Source organism: Peromyscus maniculatus, chromosome 22 (assembly GCF_049852395.1).
Source record: "Peromyscus maniculatus bairdii isolate BWxNUB_F1_BW_parent chromosome 22, HU_Pman_BW_mat_3.1, whole genome shotgun sequence".
NCBI classification, from domain to species: Eukaryota; Metazoa; Chordata; class Mammalia; order Rodentia; family Cricetidae; genus Peromyscus; species Peromyscus maniculatus.
In genome coordinates, this window is record NC_134873.1 from 30,639,265 (window position 1) to 30,663,516 (window position 24,252).

The 24,252-nt window shown below is 52.4% G+C and overlaps 2 protein-coding genes across 6 annotated transcripts in view; one reads left to right on the plus strand and one right to left on the minus strand.

Moving 5' to 3' along the window:
• Lpin1 (lipin 1) overlaps positions 1–7,946 on the minus strand; it is a 108,351-nt gene extending 100,405 nt beyond the window's left edge. For 2 of the 5 annotated variants that reach the window (XM_015995510.3, XM_006976593.4), the window contains exon 1: positions 7,772–7,938. In XM_015995510.3, coding sequence (XP_015850996.2) covers positions 7,772–7,852 — 81 coding nt within the window. In that variant the 5' untranslated portion in view covers positions 7,853–7,938. Of the gene's footprint in view, positions 1–7,771 lie in introns of all 5 variants that reach the window. The other 3 variants (XM_076559855.1, XM_076559857.1, XM_076559871.1) reach the window with 3 other exon arrangements.
• Positions 7,947–14,601: 6,655 nt separating this feature from the next.
• On the plus strand, positions 14,602–22,388 carry Ntsr2 (neurotensin receptor 2). Its single transcript, XM_006976598.4, is given in 5 exon segments — positions 14,602–15,264; positions 18,452–18,725; positions 20,218–20,308; positions 21,885–22,040; positions 22,042–22,388. Coding segments are annotated over 5 exon segments (1,296 nt in total). The 5' UTR covers positions 14,602–14,640; the 3' UTR covers positions 22,193–22,388.
• Positions 22,389–24,252: the final 1,864 nt, after the last annotated feature.

The window sequence follows — 24,252 nt, forward strand, 5'->3', positions numbered from 1 at the left end:
TTTGTTGTATGCATATTTGCATGCAGGTGTGAGCACCTAGAAGCGGAGGCCAGGGTGCCTTCCTCAATCACTCACCACCTTCTATTTTGGACACAGCTTCTCTCACTGATTCTGGAGCTCCCTGATTCAGCTGGGCTGACTGGTCAACAAGCTCCGGGGATGGTCTCCGTGCCCCCAGTGCTGGCACACCCTACCATGCCCAGCTTTTTGGCTCTTTGTTTATTTGGGTTTCTGGTATTTTTGTTTTGTTCTGTTTTTCTTTCTTTTGTGAGACAGGCTCTCACTATGTGGCCTTGGCCAGCCTAGAACTCACTATGTGGGCCAGCCCGTGCTAGAACGCATACAAATCTGCCTGCCTCTGCTTCCTGAGCGCTGAGATGAAAAGTGTGTGTGGATGCTGGGGATCCACACTCAGGTCCTCGTGCTGGACAGGCTGGCCCTTTACCAACTGAGCCAACTCCCTCCGTGGCCCTCCCACTGAAAGACAATCATCTGTTAGTTTTGTTTCAGGTCACCATGAAATTATCCACTTTTAATCTTAGAGAAGAATGGGGAGGGAGGGAGGGAGGGAAGGAAGGAGGGAGGGAGGGAGGGAGGGAGGACATTTACTGAGATAGCTTCACAAAGGGAAGAGACTTCCACTCCCCAGATGTCTTCCTTTTCCCACCACTGAGACAGAACACCAGACCAAAAAACTTCAAGGGAGGAATTTTTTACATCATCTCGCACCTTCAGAGGGCTCAACCCATGGTCACGTGGCTCCTTGAGCTTGGGCAGAACATCCTATCATGGCAGGGAGAACAGTGGCAGGGGGTGTCATTTCCTTATGGCCAACAGGAAGCAGAGAGCAAGGGAAAGACCAGGGACCAGTTACAACCTCCAAATGCACACCACCAGTGACCCGCTTCCCCCAGCTAGGCCCTGCCTCCCGAGGTTCCCAGAACATCCATGTCCCAGTTAGGGTTTCTATTGCTGTGATGGAACACCATGACTAAAAGCAAGTTGGGGAGGAAAGGGCTTATTTGGCTCACACTTCCACACGACAGTCTATCATCAAAGGAAGTCAGGACAGGAACTCAAGCAGGGCAGGAACCTGGAGGCAGGAGCTGATGCAGAGGCCATGGAGGGGTGCTGCTTACTGGCTTGCTTCCCCTGGCCTGCTCAGCCTGCTTTCTTATAGAATCGAGGACTACCAGCCCAGGGGTAATACCACCCACCATAGGCTGAGCCCAACCACATCAACTACTAATTTTAAAAATGCCCTGCAGGCTTACCTATAGCCCAATCCTACGGAGGCACTTTCTGAAGTGAGGTTCCCTCCTCTCTGATGACTCTAGCTTGTGTCAAGTTGACATAAACCCAGCCAGGACAGTCCTCGAGTGTCACCAGTAGCATTCAATACATAAACCAGTGCGGGACATTTCTTATTCAAGCCACAACAGTCTCCCGTGAGGGAAAGTCCATCCTCTAATAAATATTGTCCTTTCCCAAGGAGGTTGGGTGGGCAGAGTCACATTAAAATACACGCTACACAACTCTGTCTGACTTTCTTCTTTCCCAGTGCAGCACTGAAAACCTTGGTACGACCACCCAACGGAGTCCCTCTGGTCCTTTTTGCAAAAAGTCAAAGAAAAAAACCGCAGAGGAAGCCATCAATGCTTCGGATGACACACCTACCCAAGTCAGTATTGTTCTTGGCAGTGAGAGTGCTGGAGGGTGAGGCCCCAGTCACTGGCAGGGCCCCAGGGTCACCACTCAGGCCAGCATCAGCCTGATGCCCACCTGGGGTCCGCCAGCTGTACGGGGCTTGTGGAACTTTTCCACTAATGCATACTCCCCCCCACCCTCACCCCCACAGCTTCTTCTGATACATTTTTCATGAGGAAGAAATTCCTAGGACTTTTATTTTTTTTTTTTTTTTTTTTTTTTTGGTTTTTTTTGAGACAGGGTTTCTCTGCGTAGCTTTGCGCCTTTCCTGGAGCTCACTTGGTAGCCCAGGCTGGCCTCGAACTCACAGAGATCCGCCTGGCTCTGCCTCCCTAGTGCTGGGATTAAAGGCGTGCGCCACCACCGCCCGGCTCCTAGGACTTTTAAAAAAACATCTTAGTAACAACAAGACATTGCATCACCAACCACCACCCCCACCCCCACCCCCACCCCACACACACACTCACCCTTGTCACAGGCTAGGAAAGCTGATTCTGAAGCCCCATGCTTTCTGTTATGCTTGGCTTGGCTTTTGAGACAAAGTTTAAGGCCAGGCCTTAAACTTTGGGTCCTTCTACATCAGTGTCCCAAGTGTAGGGGTGATAGGCCTGCACCACCAAGCCCCAGCTTTAAAGATAAAAGACCAGAGACCCCGAGAACCTAAAAGCAAGTTGTGTCAAGGACAATAGCTTTGTTTATAGGCAGCAGAGCTGGAATTTCAATCCAGGGACAGTGGGCTCCAAAGCTTAGGTATCCTATGTTCTTTATCTAGACCAGGGTTTCTCAACCTGTGGGTTGTGACCCCCTGAGGGATCAAATGATCTTTTCACAGGAGTCACCTAAAATTATTGGAAAACACAGATATTTACATGATAATTCATAATAGTAGCAAAATTACAGTTGTGGAGTGGCAACAAAAATAATTTTATGGTTGGGGGTCATCACAACATGAGGAACGGTATTAAAGGGTCGCAGCATCAGGAAGGTTGAGAACCACTCACTGCTTTAGAGAACAGCTGTTTTTCTGCATGTGATGGCAGGGTACCACCTGCAGGGGGCGCTCAAGACTCTCATGCTCATCCAACACTGGCCAGGGTAGGCCCTAGATGCCGGAGCAGGAACCCTTGTAAATGGCTGTCACCAGACATCAGTCCCGTTCCCACCTCTCTGCACATTATTTCCTGCAGTTTTTCTCTCTGACCCTCCCCCAGCCACACCCACCCAAGTGCAAAAGCTCTCGGACCAGGCGAGCAGGGGACACAAGTGTTGTTGTTTGGTTTTGCTCTTTTGGGGGCCCGCCACCCAGCTCCCAAATAAATCACACACGGAGGCTTATTCTTAGTTACAAATGCCTGGCTTTCACTTGGCTTGTTTCTTGCCAGCTTTCCTTAGCTTACATTATTCCGTCTACCTTTTACCTCTGGGCTTTTCCCGTTCTCTTACTTCTGCAAATCTTGCTCTTACTCCGTGGCTTGCTGTGTGGCTGGGTGACTGGGTGGCTGACCCCTTGAGTCCTCCTCCTTCTTTCACTCTTTCTCCCCCTCCCAGATTTCTCCATCTATATCTTCTCTCTGACTACCAGCCCCGCCTATCCTTTCCCCTGCCTTGCTATTGGCTGAGACAGGCACAGTAACACAGCTTCACAGAGTTAAACAAATGCAACATAAACAAAAGTAACACACCTTCAAATAATATTCCCCAACACACAAGCGCTCAGCCTGCATGGCTCCAAGAAGACACAGACCTTATTCCTAACTACCAGAGATCCTTGAAGAAAACGACCCCAAGAAATCATCCTCTAGCCCCTGTCCAAGTATCTGGAAGGTGGAGGCAATCCCCTAGAGGCAGACACGCTCTATGGTCCCTTTGCAATCCCATTAGCCAATCATCCAGGACCTGAAGTAGCAGCTTGGGTCTGGGGTCCTGAAGGGTCACTTCCCTGGAGACCTCTGAAGAAAAGGACATGGCCCAGTCAAAGTGTGACTAGGATGGGAGGAGATCCCAGAGCCAAGAGTGACTGGGGCTGACTGAAGGTCTTGTCTGGATGAATCCTGCGCTCAGGGTAGATGAGGAAGAGACATGGCTCTATGTGTATGTCCTCCTGAGAGTGTTGTATAGGCCCAATACCTAGATGAGTGTTATAGTATATATACACTATTTTATATATATATATATATATATATATATATATATATATATATATATACTAAAAATTTATATAGTTATGTAGTTTATAATATATAAAATAAAATACATGGAGAGAGAGAGAGATTCTCACATATCACAGCCTGACCTTCAGCTAACTGTGTAGTCAAGGATGGCCTTCAACTCCTGATCCTTCTCTCTCTACTTCTCAAGCGCTGGGACTACATACATGTACCACTACGTCTTGCTTTACGCAGTGCTTGGGATCAAACCCAGGGCTATGTACATGCTAGGCAAATGCCAACAGAGCTACATGCCCAGCCCTGAACTTTTGAAAAATTTTAAAGATTAGATTTATTCATTTTATTTTATCTGTGAGTACTTGGCTTGCATGTACATGCGTGCATCCCATGTATGCTTGGTGAAGAAGAAGTTCAGAAGAGGACATTGGATGCCCTGGTACTGGAGTAATGCTGGATGATTGTGAATCACCATGTGGGTGCTGAGAATTGAACCTGGGTCCTCTGCAAGAGCAACAAGTGCTTTTTAGCCCCTGGCCACCTCTACAGTCGCCCCCCCCCCCCAGCCCGAAAGCTGATTACTTGTCCCTCTTATATTTACAGCCCGTAGCCACAGGCCACCCTACCCAGGTTCAGTGCTAGTGTGAAGGACAATGGCTGTCTATGGCGTTCCTGTGGGTCTTCTATCATTAGATGTTAGAAACATTGCTTTACAGATAGGGACACTGAGGTTCCACATGCCACAGCTGGCATATGAGCCCAGGCCTTCTGGCTCCTGTCCCTTGGCCTTTTGGGTCTCATATTTGGCCCGTGACTACTTGCTCTCTTTCAGAGGCTAAGTGCCCAGCCAAGATGAATGTCACAGTGCACGTCGCAACTAGGGGGGGGGGGGGGTGGAAAAAAAACTCCTGAGAGCAAACAGCTTGGGGTGGGGAACACCCTGTACCCTCAAGCATTGCCTGTGCTCAAACTCCCCTCCCAGCCCAGTGGGCTCCATCCCTGTTGGCTGTTTATTGAAATCCTACCCCTCCTCTGCCTGGCTCCTAAAACAGCTTCTCACAGGCGCCTTCCTGGCCTTGCCCGGCACAATCACTCCTGAACTTGGCCTCAGGAACTCTGTGGCTGGCACGCTGCAGCCTGCCCACCCACAGTTGGCCTGACCTCCTTGAAGGACCAGGCTTAGCATCCCGCTGCTCTGCTGGGCTCTGCACACACTCGGGACCCAGAACTGCCTATGGCCCTGAAACAGAGCCCAGAGACTCCGTGAATGTGGACCAACGTCCAGCAACGCAGCAGGTGGGTGGTGCCGACTGAGCAGGTGCCTCCGGGGGGGGGGGGGGTTGTATCCCTGCCAGCTGCCCTTTGCCCAGCCCCACGGCGGCTGGGCTGCTTTAACTCTTCCCAGAAGCCAGACAGCTGAGCCCGGGCCCCTGGCCAGGGCAGCTGCAGCTCCTTCTTCTCCTCTGTGCTCACCAGATCTTCCGAAGCCTCCCACCAGCACCCTTGGTCCCATCCGTCCGTTTGGGCTTCTGCTTCAGTTTCTGGACTTGGTCCCAGCTCCTCTGCTTTACTAAAACCACAACCCCGGGGCACTCCCTTGTCCCAAGATTCATCGCCAGAGCCTGATCCAGAGCCTGGTGAGACGCCCACCGTCGGAGGAAGGCATTGCTTAGGCAGGACATACAACAGGTCAGATTCTTCCAGAAGGCAGAGGCCTGAGTCGAGGTCCCAAGGCCCTACCTAGAAAATGCAACCCTAGAGCTGACCCCCCCTCCTTGCAGGGAGCCAATAGCAATGTGTCTCCAGCAGCTGGAGGATGGACTCTGTCACCCTCACTGTCCCCGCTCCCCACAGCCAGACTATGGCGGGACAGAGGAGGGACCTGTTGCAGACGCTGCCTATTGAATGAGCATTTTTCTAATCCACGTGACAGTGGGAAAAAATGACAGAAAGGGGGGTGGGGTGTCAAAGGGTAGGTTTCTAACCCTTTTGTCCCTTTGTTATAAAAAGCCCTTGAAGAAGGAAGCTCAGCCTCTTCTTGCAAGTCTTCACTGAGCACAGATCAAAACATAAGCATGGCGGGGGGGGTGGGGTGGGGGGTAGGGGGTAGGGGGTGGTTAGCCTAGTCAGCAGCGCCCTTGCCTCGCAGGCATGAGGACCTGAGTTTGAGGCCCCACGGGAAAGCCATGTGAAAAAAATCCTGGATGTGGTGGCACACGCTTGTGAACACGATTGTAGCTGCAGAGACACAGAGGTCAACGGGGCTGGCCGTCTGCTCAGCCTGGCCTCCATGGCAAGTCCCAGACCAAGGAGACACCCTGTCTCAAAAAGCAAGGTGAGTGGCACCTGAGGTTGACCTCTGTCCTAAACACACACACACACAAACACACACACACACACACACACACACACCTAACCACACATCTGTGCCGCCTCTACCTCACACACACACATAAAAGCAGAACACAGACATTCAACCAGAGCTTCCTCAGGTTACAGAACCAATGGGCACGGACTTGGGGGGGTCCACAGAGTCTACACCACCCCCAGTTTCACAGTCAGCTTCCTCAGATGCCTGCTGCCTGAGCTGGACCAGACGTCACCATGACAATGGGGCCTGTCCCTCAGGACTACAGAGTGTCAGTCATTATGGTGGACACCGATAGGTCCGGTGCGCGCCCAGCCCTGCCCACAAAGGAAGAGTAAGTGTCCACCTCAACTGAGGATGGGTGCTACATGTAAGTGACGTTCTAGGATGAAAGAGAAAAAAAAAACCAAGCTCCTTTAATCCCTGACTAACCACAAAACCAGTTCATTTCATCCGAGTGTGACTGTGATTCACCAGAGCAGCATTCTCCAAGGGCTCTGTCACTCCCGTCCCCAGGGCTAGGCCTGCAGCAACACTTTCCCAAGTACTGGTCCTTTCGGGCTACATCTGCCCGTGGGGCTAAGTGATGAACGGGGCAGATGCACGGGCAGAATTCAGAGCCACCTCCCTCAGAATCCAGAATCAGCTCCCGTCACTGCTCGCAGCCTGTCCCCCCACCGCAGCCCCCGGCAGACAGACCCTCCGCCCCGAGGTCAAGGTTGAGGAAACTGATAGGTGACAGGTGCTCTGGGACACCAGCGTTCAGGAGGCTGCTCCCCGAGGATGCAGAGTCACAGGGGCTCTCTGCTCGCAAAGCCCTCCCTGCTGCTGGCCCAGCCCCCACATCTGGGGTCCCAGCATAGTATTAAAGGGGTGTCCAGGGACACCATTTGAGTCCGGAGTATGAACGCACAATACGCGCACTGTACCCAAACCCACTGGCCTTTTCAGGAACAGTGAGGCCCAAATTGTAGCCCAGGTCCTAGCCTCAACACTCACTGCCACTTGGGGTGATCTCAGCCCCCCTCCACTTTGGGCCTTGGGGTCTTCCGTGAACATAACTACATCTGAACAAAGTCCCTTATCCTGAGGTCTGAAACAGGCGGTCCAGAAGAGCCGAGAGCTTCGGAGTCCAAGGAAGACATGTCATACATGATGCTGTAAATGACTGTACCAGACAGGAGTTATTCTCATGCCTCTGCCTTCCTCCCTGATGTTGGGGGGGGGGGGCTGAAAGCCTCTGCCTTCCTCCCTGATGTTGGGGGGAGGGGCTGAAAATGCCCATGGTCAAAGCATACACTGAGCATTTGGCATCCAGGGCAAAGAAACCAGGTTTTAAGTCCTGAATCAGCACCAACAACTTATAAACAAGCCTCCATGAGAGCCGTGGGGGGGGGGGGGGGAGCTTGCAGGGCACTTGGCTGGATACCGTGAAGGCAGGACCCTCCCGAATGGACCCTCTGGACACAGAACCACACAGCTGTGCCTGGGGGCAGAGGCTGAGTCTGCAAACAGCCACAGGCAGCCTTACCCACGACCATGCCGAATCCACGGAGCTCTTGTCCCGTGGCGCCTCCCACTTAGGGTTGCAGATATCATCCTGCTCCGCCATGGTGAGACCTGCGGGGGTCTAGCCACCTCCTCATTCAGCGTCTGGAGAGAAATGACCCTCGGGGACACCAGCTCAGGAGCTGGAGGCTGGGCCTGGTGACACCGGAGTAGGCAAAGCTGCTTCCCTTCACTGAGCCCCGGCCAAGTCACAAGGGCCCCAGCAAAGAGCAGGGTGTTGAATTGCAAATCCTTTCCCACCTGGGGACTGGCTGGCAAACACAACACCCAGGAGGCAAAGATACCAGAAAAATGCCAGCTTCGGTCCGGGAGGGGGGGGGGGAGGCAGCGTGAGGAGGGGCTGAGGAGGGCACTCCAAATCCACCATGTCCACTCCTGCCTTTGAGGTCTCTCTCAGGAGTAAGAACTGGAAACGGAGTCATTTCCAAGGCTGAGAAGTCCTAAGACAGGATCAGGATTAAAACCCACACGGGGTTCCCAGAGGGAATTTGATGAGAGGAAGTGTTGGCAGAGAGACTATCCCTCAGGCTTTCCGGTTGAGTACAGGAAATGATGCTTTCAAGTGACTGAAATCCACAGCCAGCGGGGGAGGGGGGGTTAGTGGGGGGGAGGGGGCTGGAGGGGGGGGCGCTCAGTGGATAAAATGGCTTGTTGTGTGTCTTAGCGTTTCTATTGCTCTGATAAAATACCATGACCAAAGGCAAGTTGGAGAGGAAAAGAACCTGGAGGCAGGAGCTGATGCAGAGGCCGTGGAGGGGTGCTGCTTACTGGCTTGCTCATCATGCCTTGCTCAGCCTGCTTTCTTATAGAACCCAGGACCACCAGCCCAGGGATGGCCCTACCTACCATGCATGGGCTGGGCCCTCCCCCATCAATTACTAATTAAGAAAATGCCCCACAGACTTGCCTATAACTTGGTCTCATGGAAGCATTTTCTTAATTGAGGCTCCCTCCTCTCAGATGACTTTAGCTTGTGTCAAGGTGACATAAAACTAGTTAACACACTGTGCAAGCAGGAGGTCCTGAGTTTGAATCCCCAGGGCCCACGTGAAGCTGGTACCATCTGTAATCCTGGTGTACCTACAAGAAATGGGAGATGGGGAACAGAACCCCCAGAATCTGGTTGGCAGCTAGCCTGAGACACATAAGCAAAACAAGACTCTCTCTCAAATGAGGCAGAAGGTGAAGACCAACCCAAGCAGTTGGTTGTCCTCACGTCCATGCCATGGCATAATGTGCACCAGCATTCACACACACACACACACACACACACACACACACACACACACACAATCGCCATATACACAAAAGATTACACAACAAAATGGCCGTGTTCCATGTAGTCATACTCCACAGGTTTTCCACCAAATATGAGAGAGCTTGCTCTCTGTGCTGCACTGTCATGGCCTCGCTGGAGCCAAGAGAGCAGGATTCAGCAGCAGGGCTGCGTGTCCCACGTGGCTGTGAGTTGTGTCCCTGCATCCTTCATTACCACTGTCCTGCTCAATTCCACTGGTCCTTCAACAGCTCTGGGGCTGCAATGGTTCTGTCCACCTTGGGAACTCTGCTGAGCACGCAGTCTGCGTGATCATGTGTGTGATTTCCCACCACACGTCTAATGTCACACACAGAAAATAGAAGCTTCAAAGCTGGCCTCGGGTGAAGAAGAGGGAAGTTGACCCGGCAGGCCAGGTGACTTGAGGGACGGGGCCCTTAAGCTGATCCTTACATTCCCACAAGTCCTGGATTCTGCTGGGCTCAGGTGGCCTGAAGTTGCTCGGTGGGAGGCTTACCAAGACTGATTCTGGGCACAGCTGGGGTCAGAGGCCGCCCTGGAGGGAGTGTGCCTAACACAGCAGAGCCAAGGAAAGGGGCTCCAGAATGCTGTCGCTGAGCATGCTGGCGGGTGAGGGAAGCCGGAGAGGAGCAAGTCAGCAAAGGGTTGGCTGCCCACCAGAACTAGATGCTATTGCAGGCCAGATGGCTATTGCTGAGCACACGACGTTCTGTGGTCAAAGGACATAGAGGAATCAAGCTGGAGCGGAGCGGGAAGCTTCCTCATTGCTAACTAGCCCTCATAGTGAGGGGAAGTGTTATGTAGGCTGCTAGGGGACGGATGCCGGCTGTCTGACTTAGCTGTGAACTCTGCGTGTAATACTTCTGACTGGTCAGGCAAGATGTGCCCATTGCTGTATAGTGGCATGACTGTTGTGGAGGTCACCAACTGCGTTCCTGTAGAATTCGATGACCGCTCCACAGGAAGGGACTCACATCCGGTCCTGCAAACCTAGTCAAAAGTCCGTGGCTGGGGAGGTCACAGGCCCCAGCAAGGAAAGCTATTGCTACTGCTTTGTTAAGTAGATACAATATTCTTGCTGACTAGCCTTCTAGATCATTACATTTATACCCAGCTTTAGACAGAGAAGCTTCTCTTTGCAGCGGGCAGTGGTAAATGCAGAGACTCATAACTGGTCAGAGTGGTAAGAATGGGTGAATAAGCATGGCCAGCCATAAGCAGGGTATCCATATCAACGTTTCTAAGACTCAGGAAACATCACAGAAAGAACAGAAGGGCGGGAGGACGTGGGGACATGGTGCAGAATTGCAGGTATGACATTGAACTCTTGAATTCAAGCAACTGTGATTACCTGCACAAGATCTGGGCCCTCGACACCTTGTCCTGGAGGAGGAAGAGCTCATGAGGCTCCGCCCCTCCCTGAGGATTGATAGGCAGTTAGTGGTTGCTAGGGAAGGGGGAGACATTTTCTTCAATGATGTAGGTGTGGCAAGTTACCCATGCTCCAGGAAAAACAATCCTAACAAAACTCACTGGGTCACATGAAAACCGAAAGGTCCTCAAGCGCAAGAGAGAAAATGCCAATGCCCCGGGACACTTCCACCAGTCTGGGTCACCAATGCCCTTGCTATTTTTAATTCGCCCTGTCAAGATATTTTAAGAAGCTCATGAGTGACCGGTGATAAGACTGTGAGGCGTTGTACCTGTCAGGTTCAGCCCTGGCCCACGGTCTGATGGAAGCCCCCCCACCACACATGTTACACATGTGTCCAGACACTCTGCACTGTGAGGAAGGCACCGTGGGCTGCTTCTTGGCCGTTGTCCCCGGAGCTCCAAGCCTAGCCCAGGAGTTTTCACACACACTGGCAGCATGCTAGAAGCGACGGAGTACTCGGGTGACATCTCACTGCTGGGTCAGACAGCTGGGAGCGTGCACTGGTTGGACACTACGCCAAGAATGGGGGAGTGACCACGGATAAGCTTGAAGCATGGGCTCCTTTGAGCAGAAGTCCAGCATGGGGGTGCAGCTGCGGCTGGCCCCAGACCAGCGCTCATCTAACTCTTCTGCCCCTGAGGCTGACAGGACTTAGGGGGACTCCTCTGCCTCCAACAGCCTTCTCTTTCCCATCTGGGAAAGCAAGGATAAAAACAGCCCCTCCCACGCATGTACAGCGGCATCCATCTGCAATGGAGAGACCAGGGCAGGAAGATCACAAGTTCAAAGTCAGCCTGAGCTGCAGTGAGCTCGGGGTCTGTCCAAGCAACTTTGTGAGATCCTGCAAAAAAAAATTCTTTCAAGAGGTTGTGGGAGACTTGAGGCCAGGTCAGAAGGGTCTCATTATGGACCTTGTACATTGTAACCCCTGGAAAATGGTGGCGATTCCTGTTCTTCATGGCATCTTTGAGGTTGGCATTAGGGACACCATTGTCCCTTATTCGGCGGTAGAATGTGCCAAGGAGATCTGTTATCTGTGAGTCTGTGTCTTACCATCCCCACCACCATTGAGACCCCTCAGGACAGGGTCTATGTCCTCAGCTCTAAAAGCCCGGTTCTATTTTGAGCATCATCAGTTGATGGAAGCTATACCTTTTTTTTTTGTTTGTTTGTTTTGTTTTTTGTTTTTTGTTTTTTCTAAGACAGGGTTTCTCTGTGAAATGGTCCTGGCTGTCCTGGAACTCACTCTGTAGACCAGGCTAGCCTCCAACTCACAGAGATCCACTTGCCTCTGCCTCCCGAGTGCTGGGATTAAGAGCATGCACCGCCACCACTGCCTGGCAAGGCTCTAACTTTTTGCAGTAGCACGCTGAAGTTCCCCACCACTCCCTCAGCGATTAGGCCAGGACCTGGAGAGAGGTCCCTTGCAGATCCCAGCTGTCGGGACCCTTGCCCTGGCAGCCACATCCACATCTGGGAGCCGCCCACAGGCTCTCAGAGCATTTGCCCCGTGACCTCACCCTTCTCTTGTTTGACTCCTACCGCCACAGCCAAGGCCTCTCCTCCATCCCAGGATGGTTTCTCCTTCTTCTGACCCTTGAGGGGGAAGATCAGAGTTCGGGGCCGACATGACCGAGGTCATTCTGGGAGCCATGTGCTCTTCTTAGACATATCGTCTCACAAACTTCCTTGGGGTTAGGCAGGGTCTTTCCAGGTGAAGAGTCAGGACTTTCGAGGGCCACAATGGGTGCAACTTCAGCAGAGTTCTCACGTCCCAGTCCCGACATTTAACACTCCGGACGGGGCCAGGGAGGGTCTGTTATTTGTGGCTCACATCGTAACTACCACAGTGGCCTCTCAGGATGAGGTCCGGACTTAATCTACATTGGACATCATAAAGCAGCAAACCGACACACAGACTCTTCGAAGCGCATTTGAGTGAATAGCAATGCAGGAGTCAGCAAGCGCCCAACATCTTCATGGATCCCACAGGGGACCCAAGGAGATGAGTGGCTTTTATAAGGCCAATCCAGAAGTATTTCACGGGTTGCAATCACAAAGCCCTAGTGTTTGATCTGAATCAGTGGAAAGGTGCCCGTAGTAGAAGTATAGGTAATTGGCAGCTCTGATGGGTTAAGCTGTTTTTGTTTTATTTAATAGAGGCATTATCAATAAATAGTCCATCAAGATGTGCTTGCGTTGGTACTGAGCAAGTCCGATGTATTAGTTACTTTCATTGTTGCCATGACAAAAATACCTGATGGAAACAACTTAAAAGGAAGAGAAGCTGGGCAGTGGTGGTGCACACCTGTAATCCCAGCACTGGGGAAGCAGAGCCAGGTGGATCTCTGAGTTCGAGGCTAGCCTGGGCTACAGAGCGAGATCCAGGACAGGCACCAAAACTACACAGAGAAATCTTGTCTCAATAAATAAATAAATAAATAAATAAATAAATAAATAAATAAATAAATAAATGGAAAAGAAGCTGCTTTGACTTTTGCTCCGGAATGCTCTCTGTGTCTGCTTGTCCATCTCTCTAACGCTGAGGTCAGTGCCTTGACCTTTGACCTTGTTTCTTTGACTGCCCCCAAGAACAGTTGTTAATTTTTCAGGTTTGGTTTTTTGTTTGTTTGTTCGTTTGTTTGTTTGTTTGTTTTGTTTTGTTTTGTTTTGTTTTGTTTTTGGCTTGGCTTTTTGCACTCAGGACAGAATGACTTCTGAGCCCCCAATACACTCAATGTGGAACTGGAATCCCACACCAGGGCTTCTGTGGATGGTGACAAGACGTGTTAACACTACATGATGGTGTTGGCTGGCCTTACATCCCTGTGGCAAAGCACCTTAGAGAAACGGTGTAGGAAGAGGGGTCTGGGGAGATGGCTCAGCCGTCAGGAGCACTTGTTAGCAACTGTCCTCACAAAGGATTCAAGTTTGGGTCCCAGTACTCACACCAGGCTCACAACCAACTGTGACTCCAGCTCCATTGCTGGCCTCTGCAGGGTGAAAATTCTCTTCTTCTTGTTGTTGTTTTAGAGATAAGGTTTTACTATGTAGCTTTGGCTGCCCTGGAACTGACTATGTAGACCAGGTTATCCTCAAACTGTCAGGCCACAGATGCTGGTGGCCCCTGTAATTTCTGGTTTAATTAAAGCCATGGAATTGTTCCCGGTTACTTTCCCAGCCTCAAAAGAATGCCCGTGTAGGAGCAGCATGAAAAGTAAGTTTATGTTATCTCAGTTTCATTGTGGCTATGGACATACATCCAGAAGAAAACTAAACTAATTGTCACTGGGCCATACAACCCATAATAGAAAACAAACAAACAAAAACACCAGGAGACCTGGGTGTGGGTCTAATTCTGTTCCCAGTAGATACGAGGCCTCTAGAAAGCTTTCCAGTTCCAAAGTTCTCATTTCTTCACGAGCTTATAAATGAGCACAGTAAAATGTTCTTAAACGGGCTTCACACACATTCTTCCCTCCGCTCAGAGAGTGACATCCTCAAAGGTGTGTGACAGGGTGGTACCAGGGGGGTGCGAGCACCAGCCACCTTCTTGAGGTTGTTACCGTAGCAGAGGTAGCCCTTGAATGTCAGTTACTCGGTTGGCAAAGTTGCTGGAGCCTGGAAAAGCCTTCCCCGAGCTGTCTCTTCCTCAGACTGCTCAAAGAGGAGACAACAAACAGACGGAGGAACAAAGCTCAGACTCCACGTCTGTCTGTCTGTCTCTCTGTCAGTACCATAGCTTGGACCACGCTTCCAATCCGCAGAGAAATTCTGCACCATGGGTGGTACTTTAAAACTGAAAAGGGGCAGGTGAGCACCGAGGGGTTTAAAACCTTGCCCGTGGGTCACACAGCTCATCAGTGATGCTATCCAGGTGAACCCCAAGGACCTCCTTTTCCACCAACACGTGCTTTTCTGGATTGAGCCGAATGGAAGAGGAATTCAAGACTGATGTTGCTCTGTCTGGAACTCTCTTCAGGGGCGTGTCCTCCGAGCTCTGGAGGTTCCCAGGAAGGAGGAGGTGCTGGCTCACCGGGCAGCCAGCCCAGGCTCTGGGCAGAGAGAGGGAGGGAGCGCAGGCCACCACGAGACAGTGATGGAGACCGGCAGCCCGCGGCCCCCGAGGCCCAGCCCCAGCGCAGGGCTGAGCCTGGACGCACGGCTGGGCGTGGACACGCGCCTCTGGGCCAAGGTGCTGTTCACGGCCCTCTACTCGCTCATCTTCGCGCTGGGCACGGCGGGCAATGCGCTGTCCGTGCACGTGGTGCTGAAGGCGCGGGCCGGGCGCCCCGGGCGCCTGCGCTACCACGTGCTCAGCCTGGCGCTGGCGGCGCTGCTGCTGCTGCTGGTCAGCGTGCCCATGGAGCTCTACAACTTCGTGTGGTCCCACTACCCCTGGGTCTTCGGTGATCTGGGCTGTCGCGGCTACTACTTCGTGCGTGAGCTGTGTGCCTACGCCACGGTGCTGAGCGTAGCCAGCCTGAGCGCCGAGCGCTGCCTGGCTGTGTGCCAGCCGCTGCGCGCCCGCCGCCTGCTCACCCCGCGCCGCACTCGCCGCCTGCTGTCGCTGGTCTGGGTCGCCTCACTGGGCCTTGCCCTGCCCATGGCGATGATCATGGGAGAGAAGCACGAGGTGGAGAGTGCCCACGGGGAGCCCGAGCCCGCTTCGCGCGTGTGCACCGTACTGGTGAGCCGCGCCACACTCCAGGTCTTCATCCAGGTAAGGGGGATCCACAGTGGAAGGGGAGAACCCACTCCCTAAAGTTGTCCTCTGACCTACACACACACACACACACACACACACACACACACACACACACACACACACGCCGCGCACACACACACCGCACACACCCCTTTCTTTAAAAAAGGAACCACTAGGTGAGCCTACGAAGTGCCCATTCTTGTCTGCACCTACGCTACTCCAACCATGTGGCTCTGGCACGGGCTTGTCAGACATGGAGGGGCATTTCTCTGCTCCTGTCTACTGGGGGCTGATGGGGTTTCTGGCCTCATTTCCTGGCTCCTCCTCTCCCAGGCTTACTCCCCTCCTTCCCCATTTTCCCTAGCTCTGCCTGGCCTCTCTCTGGCATTCAGGTCAACAAGTCTTTCTTTGCTCTCTCCCTCTCCAGCCCTTCTTAACCCTGAGAGGGAGCTGTATTTTTTGCAAAGCCTTCCCTCAACACGCTGCTCCCAGGGCCTCTCCTCGCTTACCCTCCCTTCCAAGCCTGTGATCCACTCCCAGCAATTCCGGGTGCAGCAAGTCTCACCTTCCCAAGTACTTGTCTCAGGACGTTTCCAGGAACCCAGGGCCCTCTGAGTTTACCCTGCCATTGCTCAAACGGGCACTGAGCCCAAGTGGACACACGCTGGGGTAGTGAGAAAAACTAAAGCAGCCCCTCCAGGGTCCTTCCCGGAAATCCAAAGGACCAAACTGGGTGTAACCAGCATCCCTCCACTATCCCACTATCCCTGAGCACCTAGAATGTGGGAGGATAAGCACTCGGAAGTGCAAGAAGGCACGCTAGCCAGTGTATCAGGACAAGGGGTTCAGGGGCTGCACAGACGACTGGACGTCCTATTTCTCTACACTGCGTGGTTTCGGGGGCTGCACAGGTGACTGGACATCATATCCCTCCACACTGCATTGCTGGCCAGGTGTAGACTGTAGTCCGGAGGGAACTGCTGAGAATTCCAGGTCCTTGTGTCCCAGAACAGAGAATTGGACTAGGGGCACACAGGTGGTGGCTTATGGGGTGCGGGGAGTACTTCCATGACTGAAGTGGACAGAGAGCAGGGGATGGGAGAGGGGTGGGGGGTAAGGTGCAATTAGAAGCTCAAGGTCACTGCACCAGGAGGAGAGTGGAGTGGTGGGGAGCTTTTATGGCTCATTTACATAGCACCCGCCTTCTTCCCCATTTGTAACTAACTCCCGGGCTTTTCTATGCTCTGTCCCTCGCATGTGGCCATTGGTAAGGGTCACCGGCCTTTCTCTGTCATCGGTTACTCTCATGTTAATCTTGATGCCTCTCCCTCCCCACCCTATTCTCCCGCCACAGTACAAGGTTGCAGCCCCTGGCGCCAACCTTCCCCTCTTCCTCTGCACTCACCCTGACTCTGTCAGCTGGGTCTGCTGGGTAGGGAGAGAGGACATTCGCCCCCTTCCTTTTCACCCAAGAGGAATCGGGAGAAAGCATGGGAAGGGGCCAACTGCGGTGGCGTGCTTAACCGTGTTCTGTGAGGCTGCTCTATCCCTATCTGGTTCTCCCTGAATAGGGATCTTTCCTCTGGGGAAAGGGGAACCAAATGCCTAACAACGGTTTGTTTGTAGTGGATTTGCTTTAAAAAAGAGTTTGGTATTTGAAACATCATGTTTCCATTTCGAGGCTGAGAGTTCACTCCAGGGGAGGGAGCGGGTGGAGGGTTCTGGTCGGGACTCTGTCACACAAACACAGGAAGAAACCTCAGCCTACAGAAGGATTCAGGACAAGGATGGTGAGGAAGAACAGCACCCCGAGTCAGAACTGAGGGTGTGCTGGCTCCCAGAACGCCCTTTGTATGCCCTTTGCCCCTGTTTTGTCCCCAAGGGTGCTTGCTAGGGTGATGTTCACACGCCCGGGTACACGGCGCCAGTGTCATGAGAATTATTATATGTGAGCCTGTGAAGGTACCGGGGTACAGCACAGCAGCTCCTCGGCCCATGTCCCCCCACTTCCCATTCCCGCTTATGCTCCAGAGGGTTGAGCTCCAGTTTTCCTTCCCACTGAGGCCCAGACCACCTGTGGATAGTATCCCATGACCTCAGGCAACCTTTTCTTCTCCCCTCCCCCCTCCATGAAGTCCCTCCATTAGCATATGAGTGACAGGTGGAACCCGCAAGAGCTGGCCACGTGGCCTCGAGGACAATCACTGAGAGAATGAGTCGGGAGAGAGTAGCCACAAGCCACCCCCTCTGCTGTCTTTGCCCTGGGTATCTCCAGGGTCCCCACTTCACTCTGGGACCCCCTGGTGCCCCAGCATAGGCCCTGGATACTGCACCTGCTCTTCCTGGGCAGACTGAGAGGCACCTCCAGAGCCTACACTTGTCGCAGCCTTCTGACCGTGATTTTTACAAACTGATTTATTTTATTTTTAATCCTGTGTCTATGTCTGGGTATATGAGTATGTCCACATTGAGTACGGGTGCCTACAGAGGCCAGAAGAGGGCATAGCATTCCCTAAAGCCAAAATTACAGGTTGCTGTGAGCTGCCCACTGTGGATGTTGGGAACAGAACTCTGATGTTCTGCAAGAGCAGCAGATGCTCTCAATCACCGAACCGTCTCTCCAGCCCGTGAAATGTGACTTGTTTGTTTGTTTGTTTGTTTGTTTGTTTGTTGAGACAGGGTTTCTTTCTGTAACCCTGACTCTCCTGGAACTCACCCTGTAGACCAGGCTGGCCTCAAACTCACAGAGATCCACCTGCTTCTGCCTCTCGAGTGCTGAGATTAAAGGTGGTGCACTACCACGACCTGGCTTGTGGACTGCACTTTTAAAATGAAGGTATCCAGCCGGTGGGAGCCATTCGAAGACTCTGTTTGAACATAAAGACTGCCAAGCAGGCTGGGGCACTCAGAGTCCTGAGGAGAGTGGACTGAGGAGGTTGAGCATCCAGTGATGTCTCTCTTTGGAACGAGTTTCTGTCTCCTATCCATGGGGAAGAATGGCTTCTCTGTGACCTTGGGCTCTTCTCTGTGACCTTGGGTTTGCACTGTGGCATCATAGCTCTGTGACGTTTCTTAGCTTTACCTTCCAGGCCTTTCTGTCCCCCACTTCTGCTGGTGCAGATGCTGAGTTCAGAGTAAACCCAATGACCAGAGCCACGGGCCTTTGGTACCGCCCCCATGACGCTTGGCATTGCCTTCACAGGTGAATGTGCTGGTATCGTTCGTGCTCCCCTTGGCGCTCACGGCTTTCCTGAACGGGGTCACTGTCAACCACCTGATGGCCCTCTACTCCCAGGTACCGTCAGCTTCTGCCCAGGTCAACTCTATGCCCAGCCGCCTGGAGCTCTTGAGTGAGGAAGGCCTCCTGGGCTTCATCGCGTGGAGAAAGACCCTGTCCCTGGGGGTCCAGGCCAGCCTGGTGAGACACAAGGATGCCAGCCAGATCCGCAGCCTCCAGCACAGCGCCCAGGTTCTCAGTTAAGTACTCTGCCACAGTACTCTGAGGGAGAGGATTCCCGGGTACTAGGGCTTCCTCTATTAGTCCCTAGCTGGATGACCTTGGCAAGCTATTTATTGCCCCTCTCTAGGTCTCCTTTTCCCTGTACCTCAGAGGGGCTGTACGTTCATCCATAGCTCCCCCTCAAAAGCACAATGGGATCGTTAAAAAAAAAAAGTGGAGTTCTATGCATGAAAGTACAGACCCGTCCAAGGAGTAGTTTTCCCGGACAGGCAGAGACCTGGCTCTGTTCCAGAGAGTTGGGCTGTGTGAGAAGGCCAGAAGTAGCTAGAGTGAATGACTTCAGTCTCGCGATTGTGAACTCTCAGACTGGCTGGGTCCCCAAATCCCATTTCCCTCTAGCACATCTGTTTACTGGCTTGCATTTGTAAGGATCTGGAACAATCTGGCCTTGTAAGGGACCCTTTTAAAGGCACAGGAAAACAGGTCTCTCTCCCTGCACCCATCACGCTCTAGTTGAAATCTGGGCACTGGCTGAGGTTTGGGAGGATCTGATCTCCGCAACATCATCAGCAACATCACGCACGGCCTTGTGGGGAAAGACGTTAAGGGCTGAGTGCGCTGTGAGGTGACCAGCAGTACAAAGTCAGCTGGGCAGGAATATCTAGCCCTACATTGGGAGTGTATTCCAGCATATGTCAGACGTCATTCTAGAACTGCTGGGCGGAAGTTCCAAGAGCCAATGTCTAGACGATCTGCTCCCTTCACGGCTCTTTAGCACACGGGTTAAACCGTGCTCCCAAACTTCAGGGTGGACGGCAATGATCTAGAATGTTGTAAAAAGCCCAGAGCGTTGGGCCCAGCCAGGAGATTCCAACCCAACGATTCTGCGTTTCTACCAGGGTGCCGCTGCAGGGGCCACGCTGGGTTATATGTGGGTGGTTGCTCCTGGGAGGAGAGCGAAGGTTGTCAGTGGGGAAGAGCTGTGGAGGGTGGCCACAGTGGAGACGGGGAAGAGAGAGAGAGAGGACAGTTGCTGAAGAAGAGCCCATTAAAAGACAAAGTGTGAAAGGATAGAAAACTAAGAATGTTCTGCCTGCCGGCCTGATGATCTGATGATGGTGCCACCATCCATCCAGAAGGAAGAGTGCCGGGACAAGCTCTGCAGAGTCCAAAAGGCATTTATAGCATGCAGCCCACGTAGTCACTCAGGTGGGAATATCCAGCCCTGAGTTGGGAGTGTATTCCAGTAGTCAACAGAAGATTCTGGAAGCATGTTGTGTCCGAGGTCAGGGCAAGTTCATATCCAATAACCTGAGTTCTCTTCCCGCCCTCTGGCTCCAGGAAGAGGTCACAGGAATTGCTGGTGTCGCCTTGGGCACCTTCCTCCCCGGATGGTGATGTAACTGAGAACATGTCTGTTTTCTGTTCTCTCTCTCTCTCTCTCTCTCTCTCTCTCTCTCTCTCTCTCTCTCTCTCTCCCTCCCTCCCTCTCTCCCACTGTCCTGCAGGAGCTATCGTGGCTGTGTATGTCATCTGCTGGCTGCCGTACCATGCTCGCAGGCTCATGTACTGCTACATCCCGGATGATGGGTGGACTGAGTAAGTGTGCCGAGGCTGCCTGGCCACAGAGAAGGGACTGCTGGGCTGGCTGGGAGCCAGGCAATGGGCCCTCAGCTCAAATTTTCTGGATTTTTTTTTTTTTTTTTTGGCCTGTAGTCTATCTGGTCCTGCTCAGGTTCTCACAATCTTCCACCTGGAGGTGGGGAACAAAGCATTGTGGGGTTCGTTTTTTTTTTTTAATTTTTTTTATCTCATGTGCATTGGTGTTTTGCCTGCATGTATATCTGTGTAAGAGTGTCGGGTCCCCTGGAACAGGAGTTACAGACAGTTGTGAGCTGCCGTGTGGGTGCTGGGAATTGAACCCAGGACCTCTGGAAGAGTAGTATGTGCTCTTAACTGCTGAGCAATCTCACCAGCCCTGTTTGTTCGTTTTTAGATCAAGTCTTGCTATATTGCCTCAGCTGACCTAATATTCTCTTAGTAGCCACTCATGGCAATCCTCCTGCCTCAGTCTTCCAAGGACTGGGATAAGAGACTTACATCATGCCTGTCAGGATCAGGGCATTCTCTAGAAACCTTTCTGACCTGGTAAGGCCATGAGTATGACAGGCCCTGTGGATAGTCAGGGCTATGAGCATCTTGACATCAGAACAGACCAACGCCTGCAGCCAGTGAGGGCAGAGAAGTCCATGTTATTACAAGGAGAAAGACACAGCGTAGTTCCACGGTCTAATAAAAACCGCATGGAGAATAGGATGTGAACCCTCTCTTATTAAAGTTAGAGAAGAGAAAAATCATGGGCTGGAAATAGAGCTCAACTGGTAGAATGCTTGCCTAGCATGTACAAAGCCCTGGATTTGAACCTGTCTTAGTGAGGGTTTCTATTGCTGTGAAGAGACACCATGACCACAGCAACGCTTATAGCAGACAACATTTAATTGGGTGGCTTACAGTTCATAGGTTTAGTCCATTATCACCATGGTGCGACATAGTGGCGTGCAGGCAGACATGGTGCTGGAGAAGGAGCAACAGGAAGTGGACTGGCACATTGGGCATGGCTTGAGCATATATGAGACCTCAAAGCCCACCCCTCCAGTGACACACTTCCTCCAACAAGGCCACACCTACTCCAACAAGGCCACACCCCCGATAGTGTCACTCCCAATGAGCCTATGGGGGTCGATTACATTCAAACTCCCACGAGGAGCACCTTCCAAACCCTAACCACTGCAGAGAGTCTCTGCCTCAGGGAGCAACAACTTCTGAGAAACAAGCAGCTTCCCTTGTTAGTAAATCTGCCTCTCTTTGACCATGCCACGAAGCGCAGGGATCCCAGCATCTCACTGACTGACCTAGGCGGGTAGCCTCTGCCATCAGGGGTGACATCGGCTACACAGATGATCGGCAATCATAACCAGGGAAGTCACAGAGCCTGGGTGGGATGCGGGGAAGGGCAACGATAGAAACTTGTACTGTTTCCATCGTGTGGCCCATCAACAGAAAGACCTTTCTCGCTCGCCCGGTACTCTGGAGGGGACAGGAACTCTACTGCAGGACTTGCAGGCACTGTGAGGAGGTGACAGCCTCTAACCAGACCCCTGGTCTTCCCTTCCAGCACACTCTATGATTTCTACCACTACTTCTACATGGTGACCAACACGCTCTTCTACGTCAGCTCGGCAGTGACCCCAGTCCTCTACAACGCTGTGTCTTCCTCCTTCAGAAAGCTCTTCCTGGAATCGCTCAGCTCCCTGTGTGGGGAACAGCCCTTACCCCAAGAAACCCCAGAGTCACCTCCTAGTACATACGGTTCCCGGCTTTGGGGATCGCCGAGAAACCCCAGCCTGGGCGAAATACAAGTATGAAGAGAACAGACAATGGCTGCACGGGACAGGCCCATCCGACAAGCCACGCCATCACTAACAACCCAGGGGGACCTCCTGACCCAGCTCAGTCACTGACCGGTGCATACTGCAGGCAAGCCACCTAACACCTATCTCTCTCAGCTTCCCAACTGTGTAATGGAGTTAAAGAATAGGAGCCATTGCCTAGTGACAAAGGTGTCCAGTGACAGCCTGGTACACAGCCAGTGCTCAATAAACTTAGTGTTACTTTGTTCTCTCTCTGTCTCTGTCTGTGTCTGTGTGTGTGTGTGTGTCCCCGTCTGTGTGTGTGTGTACACACATGCATGTTTGTGCATCTTATGTGGTCTTGGGCATATGCAGATGCATGGGTATGTCCAGGGGCTCATGTATATGAAGGCAAAGATCAACCATGGTCTTAGTTAGGGTTTCTATTGCTGTGAAGAGACACCATGACCATGGAGACTCTTATAAAGGACAGCATTTAATTGGGCCTTGCTTACAGTTCAGAGATTTAGTCCACTATCATCAAGGTGGGAAGCCTGGCAGCGTGTAAGCAGACAAGGTGTGGAGAGGTAGTTGAGAGTGACAGGCAGTAGGAAGAGAGAATGAGAGACACTGGGCCTGGCTTGAGCATCTGAAACCTCAAAGCCCAGCCCCAGTGACGCACTTCCTCTGACAAGGCCACACCTCCTAATCCTTTCAATTCATGTCACTTCCTATGAGCCTGTGGGGGCCATTTTCATTCAAACCACCACAACCACCCACCTTGTTTTTGAGACACAGTCTCTCACGGGCCTTGAGTTCACCAAACACGCTAGGCTAGCTGGACAGAGAGTCCCAAGTGTCCTGTCTCTGTCTCCCTGGCACCAGGATGATAAGCGCATGCCACCATACCCGTGCATTTTTAAAAAGCATGGATTATGGTAATTGTCTTAGTTAGGGTTTCTGTTTGCTGTGAAGAGACACCATGACCATGGCAGCTCTGATACAGGCAGAACATTTCATTGGGGTGGCTTACATTTTCAGAGGTTTAGTCCACGATCATCATGGTGTGATGTGGCGGCATGCAGGCCAACATGGTGCTGGAGAAGGAGCTGAGAGTCCTACATCTTGACGCAAAGGCAACAGGAAGTGGTCTGTCACACTGGGCGTGGCTTGAGCATACGTGAGAACTCAAAGCCCGCCCCCACAGTGACACACTTCCTCCAACCAGGCCACACCCACTCCAACCAGGCCACACCTCCTAACCATGCCACTCCCTTTGGAGGGTCCTTTTCTTTCAAACCACCACAGTCACCGATCAATCTCTCAGGTCTTCATGCTTGCGGGACAAGGACTTTGCGGCTGACAGTCATCACCCCAGACCTGCTGCTGTTCTTACATTAGCAGGACTCCTGGTGTCCGTTCTCCGAACATCTGATGCAGTCCTCTGTTTCTCTGTGCTCACAGAGCTAAGGTACAAATGGCCGACAGGTTTCCACCAATGACATACAACAGCACCCAGGTGCTGGCTGAATGGTGGCATTGCATGAGCAGTATCGAAGATCTCCAGTCTCTTCTAGTTGGGCACAGCCGCTCACAGACAGACGTAGTCTACAGGCTTTGGAAAGCCATGGTACCTCTAGCTTCCGGTCAGCCTCCAGACTATGTGATGTTTATCTGTGGCCGCCAGCATTGCTGGCAGGACACTGGCTGTGTGGCTGGGGGAAATAACCACCTGCATGCCGTGCTGGCCCCAGAACACACAGGCCCAGACGCACTTGGGCGGCACCATCCTGGACAAAAGGAGAAGCCAGGCCCAGTCCGTATGAGCCAGGCTTAGGTCCTGTGGACTGCCACCCAGCACCAGGCTCTACTTCCCAGTGTGGCCCTGCTGTGAAGCCAACAGAGAAACGGGGATTCTTCCTGAATGTGGAAGATGCTGTAAGGGAGGCAGGTAGGGGGCTCTGGGCTGTGAGGGGCAGGAAAAGTTGGGGTTCCATCTGATAGCCTGGCTGCCTCCTCAAGTCCAACCAGCTCAGCACCCATGATTACACTCTCCCCACCAGAAATCAGTGCAGTGAATACTCATTAAACACACTAATTTATATACACATGCGCCCCACATATGACATATGT